Source organism: Eucyclogobius newberryi, unplaced genomic scaffold (assembly GCF_026437365.1).
Source record: "Eucyclogobius newberryi isolate DKJ021-1_F unplaced genomic scaffold, fEucNew1.0.hap1 SCAF_7, whole genome shotgun sequence".
NCBI classification, from domain to species: Eukaryota; Metazoa; Chordata; class Actinopteri; order Gobiiformes; family Gobiidae; genus Eucyclogobius; species Eucyclogobius newberryi.
The window spans coordinates 17,335,189-17,362,940 of record NW_027316389.1 but is presented as its reverse complement, the minus strand read 5'-3'; the positions used below and the strand labels follow the sequence as shown (position 1 = coordinate 17,362,940).

At 41.7% G+C, this 27,752-nt stretch overlaps 2 protein-coding genes across 2 annotated transcripts; one reads left to right on the top strand and one right to left on the bottom strand.

Moving 5' to 3' along the window:
* The first annotated feature begins 546 nt into the window (after window positions 1-546).
* Window positions 547-16,936, top strand: LOC140348724 (Fanconi anemia group A protein-like). Its single transcript, XM_072434782.1, has 42 exons — window positions 547-701; window positions 1,664-1,776; window positions 1,862-1,931; window positions 3,001-3,128; window positions 3,683-3,778; window positions 3,901-3,974; window positions 4,439-4,539; window positions 5,242-5,352; window positions 5,762-5,825; window positions 6,230-6,342; window positions 6,412-6,488; window positions 7,717-7,858; window positions 7,952-8,085; window positions 8,478-8,588; window positions 8,738-8,833; window positions 9,569-9,625; window positions 9,750-9,838; window positions 9,983-10,043; window positions 10,550-10,599; window positions 10,683-10,756; window positions 10,817-10,903; window positions 11,253-11,374; window positions 11,441-11,511; window positions 11,953-12,052; window positions 12,121-12,305; window positions 12,381-12,465; window positions 13,147-13,329; window positions 13,682-13,755; window positions 13,832-13,951; window positions 14,062-14,122; window positions 14,230-14,402; window positions 14,472-14,577; window positions 14,655-14,714; window positions 14,954-15,064; window positions 15,322-15,419; window positions 15,486-15,624; window positions 15,789-15,851; window positions 16,046-16,136; window positions 16,219-16,294; window positions 16,373-16,511; window positions 16,580-16,678; window positions 16,745-16,936. The coding sequence occupies exons 1-42, from the start codon at window positions 635-637 to the stop codon at window positions 16,838-16,840; spliced, it is 4,167 nt and encodes a 1,388-aa protein (XP_072290883.1). The 5' UTR covers window positions 547-634; the 3' UTR covers window positions 16,841-16,936.
* znf276 (zinc finger protein 276) lies at window positions 16,854-27,226 on the bottom strand. Its single transcript, XM_072434781.1, has 12 exons — window positions 27,060-27,226; window positions 26,181-26,320; window positions 25,428-25,716; window positions 25,302-25,342; window positions 24,479-24,781; window positions 21,522-21,609; window positions 21,365-21,442; window positions 21,171-21,275; window positions 20,492-20,567; window positions 20,299-20,416; window positions 20,126-20,225; window positions 16,854-17,512 (listed from the first exon to the last, which is right to left on the bottom strand). The coding sequence occupies exons 2-12, from the start codon at window positions 26,299-26,301 to the stop codon at window positions 17,251-17,253; spliced, it is 1,581 nt and encodes a 526-aa protein (XP_072290882.1). The 5' UTR covers window positions 26,302-26,320; window positions 27,060-27,226; the 3' UTR covers window positions 16,854-17,250.
* Window positions 27,227-27,752: the final 526 nt, after the last annotated feature.

Sequence of the window (27,752 nt, the reverse complement as noted above, 5' to 3'; positions counted from 1 at the left end):
ACTGTTACCTAGCAACCATGTCAACCACGGCCTAAAATCCGTATAAATTACACAATAGTCATGATTTGACAAATAGTAATGACACCTTTATGTTGGTAAATTATTGTTTAATAAAATGAAAATGAGTCAGTCACGTTTAAATTTTCCTTGAATATTGAGTGAAATGTCGCTTATAGATGCACTTGCACTTGACTGGTGCAAAACTAGAATGAATACTTACCACAGGCACAATCCCATCAAACTAAGTAATAATTAGAAAAACACTAGAACCTGCAATATACTTTTAAGTGTCACTCCCTGGTGTTCAAATGGACAAGCGTGTTTTTGGTTATTTTCAGAGCATCAGAATCAATGTACTTTGGTCCTATTAGTTATTTTTTAATTTTACTTTGATATATGGTTCAAACTTGGGGGTCCATGAAGTGAAGTATTACTCCTTTTTCCACCATTTAAACAGGTTTTTTCTGACTTTACCGCAACAAAACTGCAGGGGGCAGTAATGCGCATTTTAACCCGGTTGCAAAATTCTACGAAGAAGAAAATTGCAATGAGCCCGCCAGGAACAGCAGAAGAAAACATGAGAAATGTCACTTTTGCACTAATAAAATAACATAACATTTCGTCCCGTGTCGCTATGGCGTTGACGCCCAGCGCCTCGTGCAGTTTGATGTCGCAGAAGAGACCCGCGTCCAGTTTATTCGGTGAGTTATTGCCAGTGTTGACAGAAGCGATCAGGTGAGTCAAATATATCAAACTATTTATGTTACAGTGATGCACAAGACTGACATTCAATACGGAGTTTAAGTGGGGCAACAACGACCACTCTGATTGCATAATGACAAGATGTAATTAACTTGTAATACTGCTTTCAAGGTTCTGAGATGAAGTGGGACTGTATTGACTAAAGATATTAAGACATTTTATCATTATTAATTTAATAAAAGGGGACGTGACACTGGAAAAAGTTCTCTGATTTTTTTGAATCTTGTGCAAAAACTATAAATACACAGAAGTATTAGTAAACAGCAACACTCTCCATTTATTCTCCTTTCTGGTGTTGTGTTTATAAATGCTTATAATCTAAACGACCAACTGAACAGGCTTGAGTAGTAGGATCTATATATACAGTATAAAAGCAGTATATCTCTATCTGTAGCTCTGCAATAATAATAATAATGACATTTCTTTTGACACACAACCACTGTCTTATTTGGTAGAAACAGTTCAACAATTGTGGTGTCCTGATTTATTTATTTATCTTTATTTTTTCATTTTATTTAATTTTTTGTCTCGAGTACTTTCTAAATTTTGTTCCCCCCGAAGGGGAATAAATCTGTTTATTATAGTGGTATATCGTCAATTATTACGTTATTGTCTTATTTTACTAATATTGATGTCGATAGTCCTCAAAAACATGATTCAAATGTAAACAAAAATATTTCAAAAAAGATATTTTGTTCAAATACTATTCCCTTTCACCTTTTTCAACTAGGAATTGTTACAGGCAAAAGCTGTCTTTTTGTAAAGTAAAATATTAATATTAAAACAGTTTGGTGTCTTGATTTTGTATTATCCGACAGCTCTATAATATATAATAACCACCTGTTGCATACTTACACACAGTTGTAAATGACTTAAAAGTGATCTTTTGTCTTGTTTGCAGCGGGTCGTGCGGTGAAGAGGCCAAAGTGTGGGCCGCCTCTGCAGGAAGCGGCTCTCAAACTTCTACTGCAGCACCAGAGCGTGGACGACCTGCTCACAGAGGTCTCATTAAACGTAATATGTTTTTAAATACTGCACATACCTGCTCATCTTGTAGTGTTTGCACTTTGTTTATACCTGCGTTGAACTCGTTTTACAGAACTTAGACACAACGAGCAGCACTACTGAAGCTCATGTCATTCCATCGGCTGTGTCTGCCTCTCTTTTAAGTAAGTGCTCTTTGACAAAAACATGTGATACCAGTGGTGTCCTTGCATGTTCAAGGTAACCCGTCCTTGTGTAGAACAATCTTTTGATATTATGACGTACAATGCTTTGACTGAAAATAACTCATAAACAATAAATTATCATATAGAAAGGTTAAATAAAAAACAAATCTCTTGTTTTTAGTTTGTTACTTTATTGTTCCCGCTGGGAAATATGTCTTCTCAGTTGTACCATTTCACAGAACACACATGAAACATGACATACCAACATACAGGTGTTGTGATACGACAGGGAGGTTTTCAGTTTGTGTTCAGTGTGTTAATGGCTGCAGGGAAGAGACTGTGTTTTAATCTTTCTCTATTGCATCTGATAGTCCTGTGTCAGCGTCCGGAGCAGCAGCAGCAGTGTGAAATACTGCTAACGTTAAAGGTGCAGGAGATGAGTGTGGTCCTGTGTTATTGTCTGTGCAATGCTTGTTATGGCTTTGTTGTTTAGTTATGGGAGATTGGGAGTAGGTATTCCAGTGAGTTTTGTTGCTATACTGGTTATTTTCGTGAAGATTTTTCGGGGAATATTTCGTGTTTTTGAGTGTGTCTACATGACTACATGATGTGTGTCCACGTCACACCTATTCTAAGCATCATTTGCTCCCTGTTTTGTATTGTGTTCACTTCCTGTGTTTTGACCTATTGAGTCCTACACAGGCAGGCTCTCGGGTACATACTGTTCACCGCTGACCTGATCAAACCCTATTGCTTGACCCGGAGGCTCAGGTCCTCTGGGCAGAATCTGCTGACGGTCCCTCATGTGTTTTAAAACTCGAGGAGACTGGCCTTTTAAAGCTGTCATGCCCCGACCCTGGAATTAACTGCATCTAAAGACTTATTTCTTCAAACAATTATAAAATTGACAGTATTTCTGTTGTTTACTGTATATTGAAATGTCTTTTATTTTAGTTTGAAGCACTTTGTGACCATATGTCTGGGAAAAGTGCTATACAAATAACATTTACTTCATCCCATCCTTAGCTATTATTGTGTTATAAATAATATATATTTTTTGTGTTTGCAGTAGGTGAGCTGAAGCGTGAGGCTGAGCACCGCAATGTTTCTCTGACGACAGTGACAGCGGCTGTGCTTGTGCAAAGACTAAAGGAGCTAACCAACACTAAAGAGGAAATACTGCCAGATAGTTGTAGGGTGAGTGTCATGCACTGTGCATCGATTAGGCAACTAAAAGTGGCATTGTGCAGGCAAAAGCTCTCAAATTATGTATGACGTCACGTGACCATGTATCTGTCCCCACAGTGCACTGACGTCAATGTGATATTACAGGAGATCATGCAATTGCAAATTATAATTTTTGCAGAAAAGTTTTAATAAATAATGATTTATTCTATGTTCAAGCAGCTTACACTCACAGTCCATGACCAAATCTGAAAATAATTTGTCTAATAAACATTTTGGTTGACCAAGACAACTGACCGATTTATCTACTAAACTACTAAAAGTCTACAGCCCTAGCAATTTTTTATATTTTCAGAAAAAGTCGAGCGATGATTTAGTTTGACCTGGTTTAGACCTGGTGTGACATTTCGCATGTGTCAGACTTGCTGAGTGGCCTCATTCGCACACTGCTGTGACCACATACTTCACAGATGTTAGTGTACTGTATACTCTGAGCACATACAATATAAAGCCATCTTAAAGTTATGAAGGTAAATATATATATATATATGGTGTATCTGGTTTAGGCCCAGCTCTGTGTCCTGCTGGGGTCCAGTCGTGGGCTGCTGTCCCAGGGGGCACTATGTCCCAAACTGCTCTGGAATGAACTCACCAGAGGAGAGGTTAGTACCAGTCATTTGCAAGAAAATAAACAGCTTATTCTGCAAGTCATTTTCACCCAATAAACCTTTAAAAATTATATTTTAAAAAACATCATGTGGTTGATTTTTTTGTGTGTTTACAGAAATTCCCAAAGTTGGAAGTGGCATTTCATCTTCATTCTTATAACATCATCTCTTTCCAGTACATTTTAGAAAGGTGTGGCTTTTCTATTTTCCGATAATTATCAGAATGTCATTTTTTTTCGTCCATATTTCTTTCGTCCATATATTTACTATTACTATATTTACAGGCAAAATCTGATTATTTTCTGATTTCTGCACTTAAAAGTTTATTTAAATAAAATGCAAACCACAAACTCTGATGTGAGTTATAAGAGGAACCATAATCGTAAAGAAATCGGATGCATTTAATGTTTACATACACTATTGACTATACCAATATAATAATTTTCTTATGATTATGCTCCAGGAAGTACCCCTTTTTGTTTTTAAAGTCAAAAATATCCCTAATAACACAGTAAGTTATAATACTGTAAAATATAATTGTATAATTTAATAACATAATCGCACACAGTTTTTTCTCTATTCTGATTCATGGGTTTTGTAACATTTAAATGTAAACATTGATCTGGTCTGCTGACGTCATGCTTTTCATTTCAGTCATGGAGTCAGGCCGTGGCTTGTGTCAGAGCTGAAGGCCCTTTGCAGCTGGAGTCCTGGCGAAGTCGAGACCAAACGGGTCCAACGGCGAGTCCTGACCTGTGCGTGCTTCCTCTTCACGTCTTTAGCCACTAACACGGATTTATGATCGAAAGAAACGGTTTTGATAAAGATTTAGGTACCGGTCCTTCAAATTGGGATTATTTGTCACTGGCTATGTTTGCACACACACCAACTGTTGGATCTGATGAATGAAATGTCATGTTAACAGTTGCATCTGGTGTGTGAGTAATCAGATTTCTCTCTGATTGTTCACATGTGCAGGTTTTGGCAAGAAAAAGTATGCGGCAAAGAGAAAATGTTAAAGATGAAAAGAGTTAATTGTACTTTGTCTTCCAGTTACTCTAAAATCCATTGGTTAACACATTTTGTTTCTTTTGGGCATGTAAACACACTCTAACACTCAGATCAAATTATTGGTGTGTGTTAGGAATGTCAAGATTATTCGGTTAATCGATGATTATGATTATTCAGGTCACAATACCTATAATTATGACATTTTAGAAGCAATTTCAAGTATTTTAAAATCAATTTATAGTCCATAAAATACACCTAGAAGTAATGTACCTTTTACCTGGCTGTTTATGCCGCGTTACCTTTAGTTAATTATTCAGAAAGTTTGATTTCATGACGCTGATCACAAACTGGAGAAATAGTAACGCGTTAGACCATGTCAATTTGCTGTTAAACCGTGTTGTTTCCTCTCACAATAATTGTGACATCTCCAGTGTTATGTGTTTCAGTGGTGCTCCAGGTCCTGGTGGGGGCTGGTTTTGATGTTGGTCAGGAAAGTGTACCCCTGAACAAGAGGCTGTCTGGACTCTGCTGCTCAGCCCTGGACCACATGCTCTTCTGTGAGTCTCCCACGCAAAAACACACCCTGACATTTAAAGCAACGTGAGCTCATAGAAGACTCAGGCCCATCACAATAACCACTACAGCCACTTATTGTTCAGTTTTATTTTGGTGCTTAACATTTATTGTGTGTACATTTTCTTTGTACCTTTTTCGTAATATACAAGATTTGATTTCTATTACTCATTATAGTTATAAACAATACACTTACGCTGTTCATTCTGCTGTTTATTTTTGTGGTGCTCATGTTTTTTTATATATCCTATACATTTCGAAAAGGTTTCACCTGTTGTTTTTGTATCTTTGTTTCAATATTGTTTATGAGGATATTTTTTCTGTTCCAATAGCTGACACTCACTCAAAAATGTAAAATTGTGAAGGCCTAAAAATACTTTCTTTTTTTTCCAGGGCTTCTGGAGGCGGTTGAGGAAAATGAGACCACGTTACCTGCAGCAACAGGAGCACAGACATGGTTCAAGCACATGTTATATAAATACTTATACAGAATATCTATGGCTATGTGTGGGCATATTTAGGGATTGTAGTTTAGAATTCAAACTAAAATATTTAATTAAAAGGTGTTTCACAAAGGAAAAAAGCATGTCTAGTTTGTTATCTTGAGTGAATAGTGAGTTTAATCTGAATCAAGAAGGTATTTTGTCAACTACAGCCATAAAAAGTATCATATTTTACTGTATATGGTTTCACTTAGCCCAGGATTAAGCAAACTTTATCCTAAATTAATTTAAATACACAGGTACATCACATGACTTAATGATCGGCCAAATAGCTTGTATCTGAAGTGCTGCTGAAAACTGGCACAACTTGTTGCAATATTTAACCTTGACCTGATTTTGATTCTATATATTCCTCCAGGATCGAGTTGTTTGACACGGCTCTGTGTGGAACGCTGGTGTCCGCGGACGCACTTCAGCGTTTCTTCACGCACTGCCTCACAAAGACTCTCACCCATCAGCCTCGTCTCACAGGTAACCACCATGTCACGCTCGCATCCGCACAAACGCATGTTGTCTTCACGTTTGGTCACATTTCTCCAGTGTCCTCTACCATCACGCTGCAGAACGAGTGGACCTTTGTCAAAGCCAGCCCCCTCCTCACAAAGCTGTTTTGTCAGGTAATGTCACCGGCTGTGTGTTTACTATTAACTGTTCTGTTTGTTTAGTTCATTAACCGTGAAAGCTTTTAGTACAGTCAACTGCTTCTTGCCTTTTCTTTGCATATCTTTGCACACTGAAATATAGGGCTGTGCGGCTAATCAGATTTTAATCTAATCGAAAACCAATTGCTTCAAATTGTCAATGATAAACTTTTAAAATTGAGAGATCTTCAAGTAATCCTCTGTCGGTAAAAGCATGTGGTTTAGTAGAGCTGGGTTGGAAAAAATCGATTTTCCGATTTTTAATCGATTCGCATATTAATGACCGATTATCGATTCGTACGTCCAAAGATAGATTTTTTTTTTTAAATAAAAAAATTAAAATTATTATTATTATTATTTTTTTTAAATGAAAAATGCTCAACGTTTACATTTTATACTTCCAGTTTCAGTACTGGCAGTGTGTGAGCAGTTTTAAAATAAAAATGCTTTTGGTAGCAACCGCTTTTGGGTGAATTCTTAATTATTTTCAAGCATAATAATAATGCACTGGTTAGTTACCCAGTAGAATCCACTGTTGCAGATGTAGTCACCTCATTTATTGTCCTGAATTATCTTTCTTGAAGGTAGATTGACCCTTAACCTTTTCATCAGTCCTCCAGCCATCAGTAACTACCAATACTTGTAAGATTTGCTGTTTAATATTGATATAATACTAGTTTTAATATGTTGCTTCTCTACACAGTCATGAAGTGAAGGAAACGGTTCAAATACATTTTTAATAACATTAACCCCCGGATCAAATCGAAATCGGATCGAATTGGAAATCAGATCGAAATCGGATCGAATCGGATGGAATCTGAGAAAATTGGAAAAAAACGATTTTGCAACGTAAAATCAAATCGATTCTTGAAATTTGAATCAAAACCCAGCTCTATGGTTTAGAGTTCATATCTTTGTGTTAAATTGCACTGATTTAACCTCTATCCTGTTTTTGTTAATCAAATTCAGCTTTCAGCCTTGTTTAAAGCCCTTTTGTAATTTTACCTAACTTTAGTGAAACGTAAATGTTCTTTCACAAATATATATTTCTTGTTGTTTAAGTTATTACATTAACCTTCATGTTGCCCCTCTGTATATTTAGTTCCAAGTCCCTTACAATAAAAGCTTAGAAAATATGATCCAGCATCAGTTATTTACAGTATTTCCATATAATTTGCGATTGCTCTCCATCCGTTTCGTGCAGCTGACTGTGGTGTTCAGCATGGAGCAGCTGTTTTCTGACCTGCAGCAGATTTTGTCCACGCACGAAGTCAACTGGAGACACGTGCTGAGCTTTCTCTCCACCGTTCTGGTCTGCAACCCCTCAGCCCAGACCACTCTCACCGGTGAGCCGCAAGCAACGCCTGTTTGACTTGACTGTTTGATTTGAGGATTAGACATTATCAGCACTGTCACACAACTGTCTGTGTTTCCGTCAGAGCTCTTGGATGTTTTGCTGAAGGCGGCTTTTCAAAGTTATGATCTTGAGAGTGTCATAACTGCATTTTTGCTGGCACGCCAAGGTGCGCTAGAAGGACCTGCTGTCTTCCCCTCCTACAGCGACTGGTTCAAGGTTATTAATACAGTACAAATATGTTTTACAGGAGCACTATGTAACTAAGGGTTGCAAGATTGTCAGAAAGCAAAATAACCAGGCCTTAGAAAAAAAGCCCAAAACAAGCAACCCCAGGCCTACCGATATTGTTTTTTGAAGAGCTAGTTAAACATGTATTTGTATTAACATATTTTACATCAATAACAACTTTATACCATTAATTAACAGTTAACAGCTTTATTTCTGCCATTACAATTGTGAAACAGACGTGAAAAAGGCTAAATATGACCTCGATTTTGCAATTTTATTATATATTTTGAAAAATGCAGGAGCGAGCAAGGAAAAATGCTCACACTTTATCCCACGTAAATGCAGTATTACTAATGTTACGTGTGGGCTGTTCTTTTTAGAGGTGTTTTGGGGGGAGCAGTAGCCCTCACGCTGCCAGTAAGAAAGCTCTGGTGTTTCTGCTGAAGTTCTTATCGGACCTGGTGCCATTTGAACCCCCTCAGTACCTCAAGGTGACACCCGTCCAACTGTGTGCAATGTATTGATTCATCCGTGTGTGTTTTTTGTTGATGAAGTGCATATTTTGAGTTGCAGTGTTGTAAGTTTAGGTATAAGCTCTGTGTTCTGGTCCTGATTGCCCCATGTGATGTTGACTGCGCAGGTTCACATACTCCATCCTCCTTTTGTTCCCATGAAGCACCGCAGTCTGCTCTTGGAGTACGTGTCCTTGGCCAAGACCAGGCTGGCCGATCTCAAAGTAAACATTTTCAACTATTTACCAGCATCAAGATGATAAAAAAAATGTAAGAAAGCTCAACTGTCCCATTGAAAGTCCCATAAATGTTTCCCATAGACTTAGAAAGCTCATCATGTGGTAACTAATGAAAATGAGACACAACTGAATTTACAATACATTTATGGAACTTGTATGTATATAGAAGTGGACGGTGTATCTCAATATTTCTTCGATAATGATATTCAGACGATATTTTAACAATGCATCAGGAATGTGCGAATATGTGTCTATGGATGTCTTAGTTTGAGGTTCAAGTCAAGCACAAAATGTGAATGACCGGGGAGAAAACAAACCACAAACACATGACTTTATCCTCTTAAATTACACTAGAAGGTTCTGTCTCTTTTTAGATTATTTAATACTTTTAATTATAGATGATACGCTTCAAATTTTGCTTATCTCCAAAACAATTGCGATATTATACATTTTATGATTGAATTCTACTAGTTACCACGTAGCTGTTAGCGTCTGTCGTGCCTTTGAACTGTCTTTAATATTTGAATTTTTTTAACAGTTCGAAAATGTTTACTTCTGGAACCTCGGCAGACTTTAAATGTTTTTGAGCTCATTACTCTTTTAGAAAATAGTTCGCACACTAAACTACTATTTACAATTCAAAGTAGTTATATAATCCACAGTGTATTGTCAGATAACTACTTTGAATTGTAAATTGCGCCCTGGTTTTGCCGTCTGCAGGAGTCACTGGAGGACATGGGCCTGTATGAGCATGTGTCTGCAGCATCAGCTGAACAGGTTCGACTGGAATTATTTTAACCTACAAAAAACTAACATTTACCCTGCGTTGCTGCTGGGGTTAAAGCAGTTTTTAATGTGGATCAGAATGGTTTTACTTGGAAGCACATGTTTGTTTGTGCAGACTCAGTGTCAGGAGGTGCAGGATGTGGAGAAAGCTGTTTCTCTGTTTGAGAGCACAGGGAGGATCTCAGCAACAGTTATGGAAGCCAGGTAAATCCACCAAAACCTCTAAATACAGTGTATTAATATCTCAAACCAGAGCAGACAGTGGTTGTATTTGTTTGCAATGCAAGTACTACTGAAATTAGTAAAAATATAAAATGCAATATTAGTTTATTCTTGTTTACTCTACAGTATCTTCAGGCGGCCATATTTCTTGACCCGATTCCTCCCTGCTCTGCTGGCTCCAAGAGTGGTCAGTACACGGTTTGTTTACATTCAATTATGAACATGAGGCTGCATTACTACTAACATTGTTAAAAACTAATTCATTTACACATTATGTAAATTAATTCGTTTTTAACAATGTTCTAAATGTGTCCCCTCATCATCAGTTCACGCAAAGTTTTATTTTGATTGATTTGTGCATGTTTAAGGAATCCTGTATGTCCTGCATTCAAGCCTTGAGTCCTACAAAAATTCAAAAAATTCAGTTTTCACCTACCCCCTATCTCCGCCCTTTGCTCTGTTTAAACAATAAAAACGTGTAAATGAAAATACTACTTGTTACGGTGAAATGTCACTATGAAGAGTTCTGCTCACATTGACAATATTATCTACATTTTCATATATTGCCCACCTCTAACATATGTCTTCTTTAAATAACTCACTTTTCATTTTAAATAACAGGTTTTGGATGTTTTCACTGTATTGTTCAGCACAAATTTGAGGTAAAACATTTGATTTACTTTGTTGTTACAGCTTCCTGCCAAAGCCGATGCGCGTATGAAATTCATAGAAGCCCTGAAAAAGTAATTTAACATACGGTATTTGTTTTCACCATGAAACTGTAGGTCTTGTAAAATTGGTCTGTAATGTTTTCCTCTCTCTTTAGAGCTGAGAAGATCCCTCCAGTTCAGTTCTCTTCGTATGTGGCGTCTTGTCAAAAGGATAGGCAGAAAGACAGAGGTATAATAAGATCTCATTCATCCGTTTGTGTAGGAGCTGTGACATGACGTGTTGCTGTAGTTTCAGACTCACACAATAGTCCTGTGGATGTCCTGAGAGGTCAGCTGAACTCTATCAGAGACCTGGCTCTATCTGGGGACCAAAGTGGTAAGACAACTTTCATCAGACACTGATAAAGACAGAGCCAGTGAGTGCTGCTTTGGGGCTACAAATAAATCACATGCAGGAGCTCATCAAGCACAGAAAAACTTTACTTACAAAAATCAGACGCTGTTGGACTTGAGCAAGGACTAAAAGAAGTCCTCAATTCATGAAGTGAATTAGATCAAACGCATATTAAAGAATAGTTTTGGGAACGTACACTTCAGGTTTATTATATAAATATGTATTTCTACTCCAAAAAGTATGTTGCATGTACTATAATTGGTTTCAGTACAAGCCAATAGAAACATACTATAAACAAGACATTGAGCTGATGAACTTATATTGTCCTCAGAGCTGCCGGCGCAGATTTCCAAAATGTCCCACACTCTGAGCGTCCTCTGTCCTGCACTGTCCAATCAGACTGATGCTGTCCAGCTGCACGCAGACGGCCCGCCCCCTGACCTGCATGTACAGGTCTGTATGTAGAACATGGTCTCATTATAAATACTGTATTTAAATAATGCTTACTTTGATTTTAAGGTGGTGAATATGGTTCTGAGGAGCTTCTGCCAGTGTGTTTTGGACACATCTAAAGAGGATCCACACACAAAGTAGGAAGTGCATCAACATTAACATTGGGACAAGCCGAAACATAACTTAAATACTAAATTAGATATGCTGCCTTTAACTGTTGCCAAGTATTATTATTGGATCATATATACAATTCCCAAAATCTGGTCCTCAAGCAACATTTAATACAGCTCTTAAATACTATAATAGCTACACAAATGTGTAATTAAGATTTTATCCAGAGGATTACTGTGTGGATTTTTCTGACAACCTAAAAACAGATTTGGAACCTGTCTGAAAAATGCATAATAACAGCAGAAAATCCCCCCCACCAAAGACAAAATTATAAAAATACTATTTTCCAGTAATAAAATATATAGTAATAACGAGTAATATCTCAGTTTCCTATATTGTTAATTCAAATTCAAAGTATTGTATATGATTATATGAGACATGGATGCATACTAAACTCTTGGTTCCAGACATATTTCTTGGGCCTTCAGATTTGTGTTGGCACTGACTGAAAACAGAGCTGTGTTTTCCTGCCTTGTGCACAGGCTGTGGGACCTCCTTCATAACCAGGTTTGAATCACACGTCTTATTACTGCTGTTATGCTGGACACTAGATATAAACTTGCATGTGTGACCAGGTGTCCTCCCTCGGTGCTGCACATGTTTTGGGGCTCGCGGTCCTCTTGGTGCACCTCCACTCCTGCTCCAGTCACTGCCCCCTGGTGGAGCTTGAGCCAACTGCACCCAGTCCCGTGTGTGTGACCGAGGCTCTGTGCTCCGGGCTGCGATGTGACACTCACGCACACATGCTGTTCAGCCTCAGGTCTGTTCACTCTGCCTCACACGGAGGGCATAATGTGCTGTGGCTGTGAATGTCATGGTTCTCTTTCTTTCCCAGGTTTTGTCTTGTGGCGGTTTGCTACGGCATGTGCCGAGGAGAAGCAGGTCTGGACCAGATCATTCCCAGCAGTGTGTATAAGAAGGTGCTTTTATGTACTGCTTTTGACAATATTTACAATTGCAAGATTACTAAAGTGGGGCTAAATTGGGAGTCAAATCTGGGCTAGACATTATTTAACCTAGATCTAGAATAAGACGAACCAACATCACAAAGATGGATGACACAAACTGAACCAACGATCAAGGACTGGACTGAAATTATAACTGACATTTGTGAAATGGAAAGATTGACATGAGACTTTAATTTGAAAATGGAGTTGTTTAACGAACGTTGGACTAAATGGGACGCAAAGTTGGGATAATTTATGCTGTGACTCTTTTTATTTATTTACTTTTAATCTCTCCCTCTCTATTTCTGTTCACATGTTCTGTGTTTTATGGTTTTTATTTCGAAAACTTAAACTGAAAAAACTGAAAAAAATAAAAATGGGATCAATCAAGGCTACAGAAAAGATAAAACCATGATTATTTGTTTTTATTACGTAAAGCCATTTTCTTATGTCAAAAGGTTATAGATTTTGGTAGTAAGAATACAATAATATTCTGTCAACTGGGCAAAAGTTTTCAAAGCGAACAAGCGCCGTCTCCTTCAGAGCAGAATTTTAAAAATGTGCTCAGTCTGTCAATCATTCAATTCATTAACTTTGTCAGTTCAAGCACAGCGATCACTTTTCTCTTTGTAAATGCCTTGATTTTGTTCTCAGCTTGTGTACCTTGTTCCACGGCTGCTGCCTCACGCTCGAATGTCTGTCTGCGATGAGTCCATGGGTGAACATCCTGTCCCTTGGACACGAGCCACAGAGGATGGCGAGTCCTGGAGGAAGTCTGCTCTGAGTCTATGGAGGGACGCTGCCTTTCAGTCCCTCCAGCTCAAACCGCAGTTCCAGGTAACTGCCAAAAATATGTGTGCAGAATATCAATGATGAGGATAAGATCAGTGGTTCTGGACAATGTACCATATGTAATACGGGAGTGTCTGCAGAGCCGCGGCGAGCGGCCGAAACTGTTATTTTTGTGCCTGCCGCGCCGCGGCTCCTGAACTGCGCCGCTATTTGACCGCGTTTTAGCGCCGTTTTAGACCGCGCCGGGTTAAGGTTAGGGTTAAGGTTAAGGTTAGGGTTAGCCATGAGGCTATAAGGGAAATGCCGCGGTCCCTGAAACTGCGTGGCTATTTGACCGCACCGCGGCTCTCCAGCCACGGCCATGTAATAAATGTAAAGTTTTTTTTCCTTTTTTTAGCTAACGTTTTCAGAATGGCTACATAATGAACTCCAAGTTTGTAGAGGTGAAGATGCCTTGTCTGATCCTGAACGGTAAGTACAAATCTTGACTTGTTCATAACTGATACTACGTAATATGAGCTTGGACAGACATCTTGTGTGTCCAAAGGCAGGAGTACCATGAGTGGGTCTTCATGGAACTGTTCCTACCGCGGCCGGAGCAGGACGGGGGCTTTGGAGGAGAAGTGACGACTCTCTGCTGCAAACTCATCAATTCCGTACTAGATAAGTCAGTGCTCTCTTTTTGACTAAAGTGCAATCCGAACTAAACTTTGCTTGTTATGTTATGTAATATGTGAATTGTCAATTAAAGTTGTTTTGTTGTATGATGTTGTACAGTGAGGTGAACAATGGCCTAAATCGCAAAGGAACAGAGTTAGACATCTTCTCCAGGTTACAGGTGTGTGTTACTTTTTGGCTCCTCTATCTAAAGTCCTCTTTTAGTCGCTCCAGTGGGTGGATTGGTTTCTTTAAAATAAATGATCTTGTGAACAACTGTGTCCCCAGGCGTGCATGTATGAGATCTGGCTGTCTGGACACTCTGACAGCCCTTCACACAGACCCCAGGTTGGTCGCCTCGTCTTTGAGCTGCTTTCCCAGAGACTGTCCTCTGTTCATTCAGCTTCTCCCAGCACCAGCTCAGAGCTCCTCCTACACCGCACTATGCAATCATGGAACAGGTCAGACAATCATCATGTTTCTACTATCACGCTACTGTTTTACAAGACGTAACGTTGATGTTTTTGCAGAATGTTGCTGGCCCTTCCTGCTACATTGTTCTTACATGATACAGAGGAAGGAGACAGGTCTGCTCTGGAGTGTGACCTCTTCATAAAACACATCAACCAGCACCAGGTTTGCCCTTTCCCCTCTGTTCCTACAGTTTACTATGTCTCACTGTATTCTCACACACATTCATTTTTTCTTCTTAGAGAATGGTGTGTGGTGCTGACAACTTGCTGGCCTGCCATACAACTACACACTTTATTAAAGTAAGAGGGCGATGCCGGGACAGTTGAAGTTAATTCATGGATCGTTCGTTACCTCATAATACTGAAGAATATAAACATTCAGCAGAGACTGGCTATTGCTACAACTCCAAAAATGACATAAATGTTATGTATAGATAATAAACATTTAGTTTGCCAGTTTATTAATTGATTAATGTGTGCATACATTAAATAAGAAGTGGATTATATGCTGTACGCTTTAACTACTGTCTGTTTCACAGGGACTGTTGTGTGCAGGCACACGATGTCGGGAGGAGCAGAAATTAGAAAGATTCAACAAAGCCTGGTCTAGAATCAGCTGTCAGTGCCCTCTGCTCATCGTCTCCACTGTGGTACTGCTTTTTAAAAACTAAAATGTATGTTAAAGTCATTTAACCTTTTGAAGGAACTCTATGGAAGAGTAATATATCAGTTGCTCATTAGAAATGCAGTTAATCACATACATGCACAACACATGCCTTGAGAATTTGGTGTACTATTACTGTTTTGTCACCATTACTGTAAAGATGCATTGAACAATTACTTTAACTGCCTCAAGCATACACAACTGAGCTGCTGTGTGCGTGTTGTGTGCGTGTTGTGTGTGCAGTACTGGTGGGAGCACATGTCTGCCACTCTGTGCTCCATGTGGAGACGTTACCCTCAGCAGTTTGTGTTGTTGTCTCAATGCCACCAATGGGCTCACAAGTGAGTGTTGTCATTACCGATAATAGTTTGCTCTGCTCTTGTGGTGACCACATGTGTCTCTGTCAGGGTTCTGTGTGGACAAGAAGAAAACACTCCCTCGGCTCCATCTTTGCAGCTGGCTGCATGTCTGTACCGGGCCCTACACGACTGTGAGCTGCCCAATAATGTCTACATTTCAGTGCTGCAACAGGAGCAGCAAACTGAGGTGGGTCAATTGCATGTTCATAACATGCACATCGACTTGAATATAAAGTTAAGTTATTATTACTAGACTTCCTGTTGCGTTAGAATAGAAGACTGGTCATTTGACATAGAATTGTTCATACAATGAATGTTCACTCGTCATGTTTACTTTGTTGTTTCATTCAGATTTTGGTGTTCCTACTTTCTCTGTGTGTCAGTCGCTATCTGTCATCTCTGCTGTATCCTGAGGTAATGCATAAAGGAGCACAAAAACACTTAATGATGTGATCAAATTAATTAGTTGTACTAAAGAATAATGGCATTCTATATACAGTACAAAACCTTTTGAACATAAATCTTGTTACTGGTTAGAACGACTTCAGCATTAGTCCAAATGGCATTTAATGGGACATTCTTAATGATTTTGGATAATGTCTCCTCAGAAAAAAAGTGAGCGCACAGCTGGGACTTGCACTGCTCTGCTCAGTGAGCTGGTGGGCACTTCTGATTGGCTGAGCATCTTTAAATCTGGCGGTACCACATCATTCTACAATATACATTCTACAGTACAATATATTCTGTTTGTAGTCATAAGTGTCTTTTCTCTCATGACCAGAGCGAGGAGTTTATCAGCCTGTTTCCATGTTGGTGTCAGATGATATGAGTCGACTCATGCCATGGGCTTTTTACAGGTATGTTAAGCATCTTATTACTCACTATGAACATGAAGAGAATGAATAGACGGTTCTAAAGTGTCTGTTCTTCTGCAGCCTGTTGTGTCAGCAGAGCTCAGAGTTCTTGCACAAAGCCGTGCGTTGTCCGGGCTTCGTCTACACTGCTGTGCTGTGTTACATAAGCCTTCTGCGCCTCTTCATAGATGGACACACTCCCAAACTGACCTCCAACCAGGTTATTACCCCTACAATCTGACTATTTTACAAGTAAGCGGCAAACTAAACAATGCATTTCTCTATCAGGTGGAGCCTTCACAAGTTGTGGTCCAAAGTAAGAAGCTGTTGCTCAGATGTTTATCACAGATGTCTGGTTCAGCACTGTCCTCCTCCCAGTGCAGACAGGTAACACGTTATAGTGGAAAATAAAACATTCTCAGCCCTGCTCTTCTCACATTGACCTGCCCTCAGCTCCAAGACCTCTGCGCCGAGCTGGACCCTGAAGTCACAGCCGCCCTCAGTTTCCAGCACAACCTGAGCCTCAGCCCTGAGATGGACTTCCTCTGAACAAGCCAAAGACTGAAGTTAAAAACTTTTATTTACAGCAAATGTCCATTACAAATGAAAAATAAATAACTTAATAAAATAAGTCTAAAATGACAAGTGTACTTATTATCTGCTAACATTCAGGTAAAAATGCATAGTTTACTGCAGTTCTGTTTAGAGGCAAAGGCTGACAAAAAGTCACTGACATTTGCATGCTTAAGCTGCAAGATCTCATTATTCAGACTTTAAAACCCAAATGTCAGTGATAAAAAGTGTATAATGTGAATAATCTCAATGTAACTATTTTGGCAACATTCTCCAGTCCCTGCATTCTTTGTGAACACATTGGAGTCGGTTCAAACGTGGGGCACCATCACCAACAGTCCTGTGGGTGAGCATTCCAAAGGGTCTCGTGTAAAGGACTCCTGCAATCATCTGTCCTGTCTGTGTGGAACCACCTCTCCGCTCGGGATGATAGTGTTCAGGTCAGAGTAGGGGGATTGCTGCTGGCCTCTGGGCTCCGGCTGGGTCAGCGGGTGCACCATGGACATGTGCACGTTGAGGTTGTGAGCCTTCTCAAAGCGTTTCTCACAGATCACACAGGCAAACTCCAGCTCTGCCTCCGCTTTGTGTTTGGTCATGTGGTATTTGAGTGAAGCGCGTTGACGACACTGAAACCCACACACCTCACACCTGACAAAAGAAAACGGTTATTAAAATTAAGCTTTTCCATTTTTAGCATTTTAAAGGTTTGTGAAACGTGCAAACATAAAGCCTTAGCCTTCATTTAGTGAGTCACACAGCACTCCCACATACTATAAGTTTCAAATCCCTTTGTGTGTAATATTTATGACTCAAGAGGGTTTTAAAACAGGAACTGAACTGAACAGGGACTGAACACTTAAAACAGTGTCTACAGAGCTGCGGCGCGCGGCCGAAACTGCCATGTTATTTTGTGCCGCGGCTCCTGAAACTGCTGCGCTATTTAGGGTTAGGGTTAGGCTTAAGGTTAAGGTTAGCCATGAGGCTATATGGCAGTGCCGCGGTTCCTGAAACTGCTGGGCCATTTGACCGCGCCGCGGCTCTGCAGCCACGGCCTTTAAAACATGATTCTAGATCAGGGGTGGGCAATTATTTTCCTCCGAGGGCCATATTCGAATCCAGGCAAGTAGCGGAGGGCCGGCCCGCCATCATTGGTGTGATGAAAAAAAAATCTAAAAAATTGAATATCAAATAAAATCTCTTTTCTGTAAAATATAGGCTATTGAATCCATCCATCCATCCATTTTCTGCCACTTATCCGGGGCCGGGTCGCGGGGGCAGCAGTCTGAGCAGGGACTCCCAGACTTCCTTCTCCCCAGACACTTCCTCTAACTCCTCCGGGGGGATCCCGAGGCGTTCCCAGGCCAGCCGAGAGACAGTCTCTCCAGCGTGTCCTGGGTCTTCCCCGGGGCCTCTTCCCGGTGGGACATGCCTGAATCACCTCCCGAGGGAGGAGCCCAGGAGGCATCTGGAACAGATGCCCGAGCCACCTCAGCTGGCTCCTCTCGACGTGGAGGAGCAGCGGCTCTACTCCGAGCTCCCCCCGTGTGGCCGAGCTCCTCACCTTATCTCTAAGGGAGCGCCCAGCCACACGCCGGAGGAAACTCATTTCGACGGCTTGTATCCGCGATCTTGTTCTTTCGGTCACTACCCAAAGCTCATGACCATAGGTGAGGTCAGAGCGTAGACCGACCGGTAAATAGAGAGCTTTGCCTTTCGGCTCAGCTCCCTCTTTACCACAACGGTCCGATGCAGCGACTGCATCACTGCAGCCGCTGCACCGATCCGCCTGTCAATCTCGCACTCCATCCTTCCCTCACTCGTGAACAAGACCCCGAGATACTTGAACTCCTCCACTTGGGGCAAGGACACCCCACCCACCTGAAGAGGGCAAGCCACCTTTTTCCGGTCGAGAACCATGGCCTCGGATTTGGAGGTGCTGATTCTCATCCCAGCCGCTTCACACTCAGCTGCAAACCGTCCCAGTGCATGTTGCAGGTCCGGGTTTGATGGAGCCATCAGGAAAACATCGTCTGCAAACAGCAGAGATGAGATCCTGTAGTCCCCAAACCGGACACCCTCCGACCCCTGACTGCGCCTAGAAATTCTGTCCATAAAAATTATGAACAGAACCGGTGACAAAGGGCAGCCCTGGCGGAGTCCAACATGCACTGGGAAGAGGTCTGACTTACTGCTCAATGCGAACACAGCTCCTGCTCCGGTCATACCGGGACCGGACAGCCCTGAGCAAAGGGCCCCGGACCCCGTACTCCCGGAGCACCCCCCAAAGGACACCCGAGGGACACGGTCGAAAGCCTTCTCCAGATCCACAAAGCACATGTGGACTGGTTGGGCAAACTCCCATGAACCCTCGAGCACCCGATGGAGGGTATAGAGCTGGTCCAGTGTTCCATGACCAGGACGAAAACCACTCTGCTCCTCCTGAATCCGAGGTTCGACTATCGGTCGGATTCTCCTCTCCAGTACCTTGGAATAGACCTTACCCGGGAGGCTGAGAAGTGTGATCCCTCTGTAGTTGGAACACACCCTCCGGTCCCCCTTCTTAAACAGAGGGACCACCACCCCGGTCTGCCAGTCCAGAGGCACGGTCCCCGAACGCCACGCGATGTTGCAGAGACGTGTCAACCAAGACAGTCCTACAACATCCAGATACTTTAGGTACTCAGGGTGGATCTCGTCTACCCCCGGAGCCCTGCCACCGAGGAGTTTGCGAACAACCTCAGTGACTTCAGCTTGGGTGATGGATGAGCCAGCCTCCGAGTCCCCGGTCTCTACTTCCTCTTCGGAAGACATGACTGAGGGATTAAGGAGATCCTCAAAGTATTCCTTCCACCGTCCGACGACATCCCCGGTCGAGGTCAGCAGGCCTCCACCCGCACCGTAAACGGTGTTGGTGAGACACTGCTTCCCCCTCCTGAGGCGCCGGACGGTTTGCCAGAATTTCTTTGGTGCCGACCGATAGTCCTCCTCCATGGCCTCCCTGAACTCCTCCCAGGCCCGGGTTTTTGCCTCTGCGACAGCACGAGCCGCGGCTCGCTTGGCCTGCCGATACCTGACGCTATTTAATCTATTATCTAATTAATTTCACGTCATATTTATTAAGGATACAAGTGCAGACAGATGCCTGAGGGCAAAAAAGGGGGGGAATAAAAAAATGTTTGGCGGGCCGGATTATAAAGACAAACGATGACACCACATGTAGTTTGCCCACCTCTGTTCTAGATGTATCATTGTGGTACTCACTGTAGTGGTTTTGCCCCTGAATGTCTCATCTGGTGAACTGACAGATGCTTCCTCTGTTTGAACGTCTGCCCACACTCATCACAAATGTAGTTTCTTTCCTCTTTTGAAATAATTAAAATCAATTAACTTATACAAACATTATAACTGAATGGATAAGACGATAATGAACACACCGGTGTGGATCAGTTTGATGTGGCGCTGCAGGTAACGGTCGATCATGAACACCTTGTTGCAGCCTGGATGGGGACAGGGCCGCTCCTTCACCTCCTCGTGATGCTCCCGGATATGTTTCTGCACAACATCACATTTCACATCGACTCTCACTGGGCTTGTGTTTAAACCAATGCACAGGAGGTCATGGCTCACCTTAAGTCCATCAGGGCCTCTGTAGACGGCAGTACAACCCAGATAGGGGCACTTGAACATACTGGGCAGCTCCTCCCTGGTAAAACAAATGTATTAAAAGAAAAGCACTCAAACACACTTTTCAACTTCAGGAGAGATGGTCTGCAGGGTACAATTGTGTAGAGTCAGACAACACAAAAGACGAAACAAAACCTTGAGTACCACAGATTTGGAACAGATACTGAAACACCAAAGGACTTTTTGGGACTGCACCACTACCACTACTATTATTATTAAATACTGGACTGAGCTTAATGAGGCACTGCAGACCGTCTTCAACGCCGACTCTGATAGACTTTAAAACAGAATCCTTATATATTCAAAACTCGGACAATGGAAACGATAGATGAATACTTGTGGAATGTAGTTTTGGTTGCAGCAAAAAAAGCAATAACAATATGGGTGATGGGGACGGAGCCGACAGCCATGGACTGGACTGTAACAGCACAGGACATTTATAAAAAAGGAAAGAATAACTATTGCAGTGAATTTGAAAATGGGACAAACGTGACCGACACAACGTGGGACACATGCCAGACTGACTTTCTAAAAACTATTCTTTCTTTCTGCCTTTGCACTCTCTTTTTGTTTGTAATGTATGAAAAAATAAACCAAAGTATGCATAATGATGTTGAAGTACCCTTTGATTTTGAACTTGTTTTTCCAGCCGGGTTTTGGACCTGGTTTGTTTCTGACCGGAGGCCCATCTGTTGAATTCGGACTTGGTTTCTTCTTTCTTGAGACTCTGTGGGTTTTAGACAGAAATATTCATTTCCATTCCAATCCTCCAGTCGTTTTTGTCATAGAAAACACAGGTTTCCGTGTGGTGCCCACTTCTTGCTGGGGTAAGGCTTGAACAGCTCATCGTCCGGGCCCAGTGCGCTCTCCTCAGCTTCACCTCCGGCCACCATTCTGGACAATCGCACAAACAAGCTTCAGTGCACCGGCAGAAGGCGCAAGAGATGACGATTGTGTGTTCGGACCGACTCACCTGTCACAGAGCTCTTCGACATCTGCCCCTTCAGCCAGGGGCAACGAAAAGGGCGGGGCTTCCTCAGGTTCTGACAGATCGGCTTCAGCTAAAGGAAACACAAACGATCTCTCACTTTACAGACACCAAGTTTTATTTGCCACTTTATAAATCTACAACTGAATTTGTGAGGTGAATTGTGATCAGGGCTGTGTAATTAATCATTTCTAATCGTCATTGATCAACTTGGCTCTTTTTAAATCGAGCCAATCCTGGCTCCAATTTTTTAGATGTATAATTTCATCCACAAATAACTAAATTGTGAGGCAGCACCTCGCTATAACTCCTCACAAACTGCGCTGGTGCGATGCAAATTATGTGTCGCTCTCCCTCTTTGTATAACAAATAAAACACCCTGACAATGTGCTCTGTACTTCCATATTCTAGATAATGTATGAAATGTATGTCTGAAATGTGTTTTAGACTCGCAGATCTATAACAAACCCGCAGTAAAAGTTCACTCTGTGAGGCAAACAATACTTGTGCCTCCCAGCAGGAGGCGCTCCTGAGCCCGTGGACAGGGGCTTTAACTTATTTGTTTCTTCTAGTTCATTATGTGTTTAGAATCCGGCTTATCAACATGGCTGATCGCATTTCCAAGTTACAACGTTTCGCAAAACTGGATTTCCAATCAAAGCAAGAGGTTCTAACAAAAGGAAGACCGACCCCGGAGTTGAACGGGCTGCTTCAGAGGACGGGAAAGAACGTCACGCGCTATTTCCAAAGAGAGTGGTACGCTCGGAAGACGTGGCTGTGCGGATGTCCCACGAGAAACCGCCTTTTCTGCTTTCCCTGTCTGTTATTCTCACGCGGTGACAGCGCGTGGACTCACACCGGCTATTGTGACATGAAGAACCTGCACAGGAACATGACCAGGCACGAACAATCCTCCGCGCACATCCACAGCGAGATCGCGCCGAAAACTTTCGGCGTTTCACAGACGGACCCGGCTTTGGACGAGCAGCGGACACGCGACATCGGCCTGCACACCGCGACGGTCAAGGACAACCGCGACGTTTTAAAACACTTCATCGACGCGACGTGTTTCCTCGCAAAACAACAGCTGGAGTTCCGTGACGGCGACGCGAGCGCGGGCGCAGGTAACCGTGGCAACCGTAGCAACTTCAAGGAGCTGCTACACGTGTTCGCCGAGAAAGACGAACGGCTCGCGAAACATTTAACGACGTCCACCGTGTTTTCTGGCTCGTCGAATTCAAATAGAATACAAGATGATCTGATCGAAGCCGTCTGCGATGTCGTCAGAAGTGATGTTGAACGTGAAATTGTTGCGGCAAAGACAGTCTGCAAAGACTGGAGAGTTCTGTGACGTGAAGGAGGCGTGTTTGGGGTTTGACGACGTGAGTGAAGCAGCAACAACAACAACAGTAGCGGAGTATGTGCTGAACGTGTTGCAGAAATACAGCTGTGTGGAGAAGCTCGTGGCGCAGACGTACGACGGGGCTTCTGTGAGGGCATCCGAGCTTAACGTGGTGCGGGATAAAGTGAAGGAGAAGGTGCCCGGGGCTATGTTCACGCACAACTTGAACCCTGTGCTAATGCACTCTGCAAAGTGCATACCGGCCTGTCGAGTCTTTTTTAAAACCGCCGAGGGGCTCGGGGCGTTTTTCAGGCAGCGCGCTCACGTCATGGATGAGGTGAAGATACGTTTACCCAAAGCAGCCAGATGGAACTCTAATTCTATGTTGATTCAGACAATCAGCATGTACCAGAATCATCTGCGAGCTTTATTCCACATCATAGAGGGAAATCCTGACAACTGGGATCATGAGACTTTAATGATGGCATCAGGATATGCTGAGTGGCTGACAAAGGCATCAACATGCTTCTTACTCATGACATATGAGGACATTTTCTGTGAAACAGATGCACTTTTTAGAGGGCTACAAAACAAAGTGTTTGATATCCAATATTGTTTAGCGCGCATCCATGACACACGTCATGTTCTAGAACTAATAAGACAGGATTTTGATAGTTTTTATGACCGATTTGAGCAGAAATGCAGCACACTTGGCCTGACAGACACAACACGTCCAGCATCAGTCAGAGATGAACGGAGGCAATTGTTCTTTAACATTTTTGACAACATTAGTTATCAGATGAAAGCCAGGTTTGATCATTTTGGTGAGCTAGCTTTCCTTGGTTTAGTGGATTGCACAAAATTTTATGAAATGTCTCAAAATTTTGATGAGACAAAATTGCAGCGCTTGTCAAAATATGCAAGGTTGTTTGACTTTGTGAGACTAAGGGCGGATCTAGTGGGACTGTATAGCTCACAAACGGTGAGGGATGAATGCAAGTCTCCTGCACAGCTTCTCCTCTTTCTGGTCCAGAAAGACCTCACCCAGACTGTCCCTGAGGCAACTAAGTTACTCCAGTTAGTGCTCACAATACCAGCATCTGCAGAGAGGTCCTTATCAGCATTAAAAAAAAATCAAAACGTACAGTCGGGACAGGACTGGTCAAGGACGACTTTCCTCCCTGGCAATGATCTCCATTGAGTCGGAGAGACTTAAAACTGAAGGACAAGGAGGACTTCTGCAAAAGAGTCACAGACATTTTTGCCCAGAAGGATCGTCGCGTGGATTTCATGTACAAGTAAAGGTAAGACCATACACTTTTATTTATTTGGTTTGAAATGGGCTCAATTGAAATTCATTTTGACCTTAAATAGAATGCGTCACAAGTTGTCAATCAAATTATGTTTAAGGTGCTCTTTTGGGGTCATTCGCATTTGTAAATCTGACACTGGTCAATTGACATATTTCAGTCTTTTTGTCAGTCCTGAACTTTTAACAGAATCTGATTATTAAAACACAAATTGCAATCCTTGTCAGATATTTCCCCCAAATGGTTGAGCTGTAATGCCGGTAGAAACAGTGTTGTGAAAGCATACAAACCCTCGTTGTTGCTGGAGCAGTTGTTCGGACCCAAGTTCTCTAGATGATCTTCTGGATACTGATGACTATTCTCCTCCGCAGTGTCACATTCTTCTTCTGGCTCCGGTTCTGGACAGGAGAAGTACGTGTCCATCTCGTAACTGTGTCCGTCCCCGCAGCCCCACAAGGCCCTGACCGAGCCCCTGCACTGGGTCTCCAGCACCTCCATCAGGGCAGGACAGGAGCTACAGGCCCCGGCGTGGTGATGGGCCCAGGACACCAGACTGTGGAGACACTGGTGGTCTGACGTGAAGCACCAGGGCACTGCAACGCAACAAGTGTAGTGTTTAGTAAAGCATGTACCGTGAGCTGCTATTAAACATGTTGAAATCTCTTTTGGGGAGTTCTTGGTTGGTTGGTTCTAAACTAAAGAAGGTATTTAATTACCCCAAAATGAAACAGGATATGTATATTTGGCATTTGTAATAAAAAATAAATGTTTCATTCACTGTCTATTTGATTCCAAACAACTAATCAATTAATCAAACAAATTGTACATTGCCACCCTAGATTAGAGCACATCTTTAGTCTGATTTCTTAAGCAAAAAACCTGAAAAATGCTACTCCTGTGCTTCTGTTTTTGAAGGACAAAACCACAGCAGCTGGCAGATCACCCATATTGTGTTTTGCCACGCTACTAGATCTGCAAGAAAAATACAAACTGCCTCCAAAAATAGCACAAATAAATTGACTATTATATAGCTTATTGTATATCTTAATAATAAACTAGACTGATTTATATCTTATTAAACAATTGTAAGGGTTAAATATACATTTGACATACTTTCACGCTGTTCAAGTGGCTCTGCAGTTTTGGTTTTCTTTCTGAAAAAAATAGAATGTAAACTTTTTATATACATTTCAAATATATAAATGTTGTTTTTTTGTAAAGAAGGAAAGAAAGGCCCACCGTCGTTTCTCCTCACCCATGGGTGGGAGGTTGACCCTTTGGAGGAACCTGAGGAGGACGCTATGGCACTTGTAGAACTTGGAGTGACACGTTTTGCAGATGAACTTTGACAAACGGGGGTCCTGGTTGAGCTTTACCCCCACCAGCCGCTGGAAATCCGAGTGAAACACCACTGACTTTTCCTCTTCGGAGTCCACGGAGTCCCGGGAAGAGCGGCTGAAAGCATCACGCAGGCTGCGGGACGAGAACTTCCGGTGACAGAGGCGGCATAAGGCAGACGGCATTCGACCTGATGGACATGATCACGCGATAATTACATGAACAAAGGGGGGGAAGCCATTAAGAAAAATAACAATGAAATAAAATGAAAAAATGCCAGCACTTTCAGAGTAGGGGTGGGCAAAATGTATTGAAGTATGCCGATAACAACAGTCAGACAAAACTATGCCAACAGGTCTTTAAACTTATTAGATGAGGTTTAATTATCAGATAATTAAACCTTCTTTTACTATAAACGTAATAGTTTATACTCGATATTCAAATGTTGCATAATTGCCCACATCTATTTCAGAGTATGAAAACCCAGTGTGGTCTTGCTGTGATTGCTGAAGATACTTAATATTCTGCTCTACAGTAATGCAATTTCCTTCAAAAGATGTTATTGTGACAGGCCTAATAATAGTGGTCCTAACATGTTTACAACCATTGCCACAAATAGACCGTTTACAGAAAAGCGTTGTGTCCTGCGCTCACCGAGGGTCTCTGCAGCGGGCGTCGTGAAGCTCCGGTCCTCATTGTCTGAGGCCGGACTCGGGCTCCTGTAAAGCGGTTTAGTGGCCTCACGCGACCTCTTTTGCCTGCTCCTCTTCTTCATGGTCCTCGCCGACACACTTCTAGTTACAGCCAAAATAACAACACAGGAATAATGTTTTAATTGGATCATATTTAGTTTACACATCAGGGACAGGAAAGCGGTCTTTTGCTTTTAAAGTCTGCATAAATTTAATAAGATACTGCAATGATTTCATTTTAGTAGTCAACTAATAGTCGGTGAATGTTTTAATTTTTTTGTCAAACAACTAATTATATTGTGTATATGCATGTTTTAGAGTTTGTATGGTTCGGTTAACGATTAGTCTACTACGGTTATTTTAATAGCCAACTAGTCACAATTATTCCGATTAATCGTTGCAACCCTACTTTAAATCACAGATGTGCATATATTATTTGAATCATTTTGCATGGTTGGTATGTAAATGTGTCCCCTGTTGTAGGGCAGTACTCTAGCTCCCATTGCCTCAGTCTCTACCACTGTATGAATAACAGTTAAAGTAAGAAAGCTCTAGGCCTATAATGATAATAATAATAATAATTCAAAATGTTAATCTATTTTTAGCCTCTTTTCCTGGAGGATTCTTAGACTTATCAGTTAACTGAAAGTGTTGCTTGTGCAATAATGGCATTGTTAGGAAGTTAGCAGAATGACACTAACACACTATTGCACTGTTGTAAAGAGGTTTTTGTCCTTGCTCTTCTATTTCTAGTTGAGTCTGTCCTGAAGGTTAGCTCCTGAGCTGCAGGAGCTGCAGGAGCTGTAATGTGCAGCAGATGTGCAGTAAACATGGATCTTACCCTTTAAACTTATGCAGATGCGCTCATGTTTCGATTGTCCGGGGCAAACGCGTGTTGTTTACGTTATCTTGAGTCTCCAATGAAGAGGAAAAAATAATAACCTGCGCTTTTGTTATGAATCGTCGTGAACATTCTGAAACCCGGAAGTGCTAGCGGAAGCCACAGTGCCACAGTCCCTTAGCGCACAGCGCCCCCTGCTGCTGGTAGAAAGAACGTGCAGGCATTCAGGAGTCTACAGCGGCAAGCAACATTTTAACAGTTTAACTGCCAAAAAATATAAATATCTTCTGTAAGAGGTTCAGTCAATTTGATATCTTACGTAATAGGCAACTGAAACATGATTTTTTTTAAAATAGCCTTTTTGTTGTCTTTAAGTCGCTGTCCCTTGTCCCTCTTATCTAAATAATGTCCCACTTTTTCGTTTCCTTAAGGTTTTGTTGCCATAGGCTTTATTAGACATGAAAGGAATGAAATGGGGGATGAGACTGAAGGGAGGACATTCAGTAAATTTGGAGTTGGGATTCAAACTCATGCCACGTATTTATTCATGCATGTATTTATTCTTTTTGAAGAGAGTTTTTGTGTGACATGTTGCCACCTCTGCTTTCCCAGTTTCCTCTTTTATGATTGATAAAACTGAAACTCATACAATGTTATTGCAGTAATTGTCTATGATTGATAGATAATATTTAC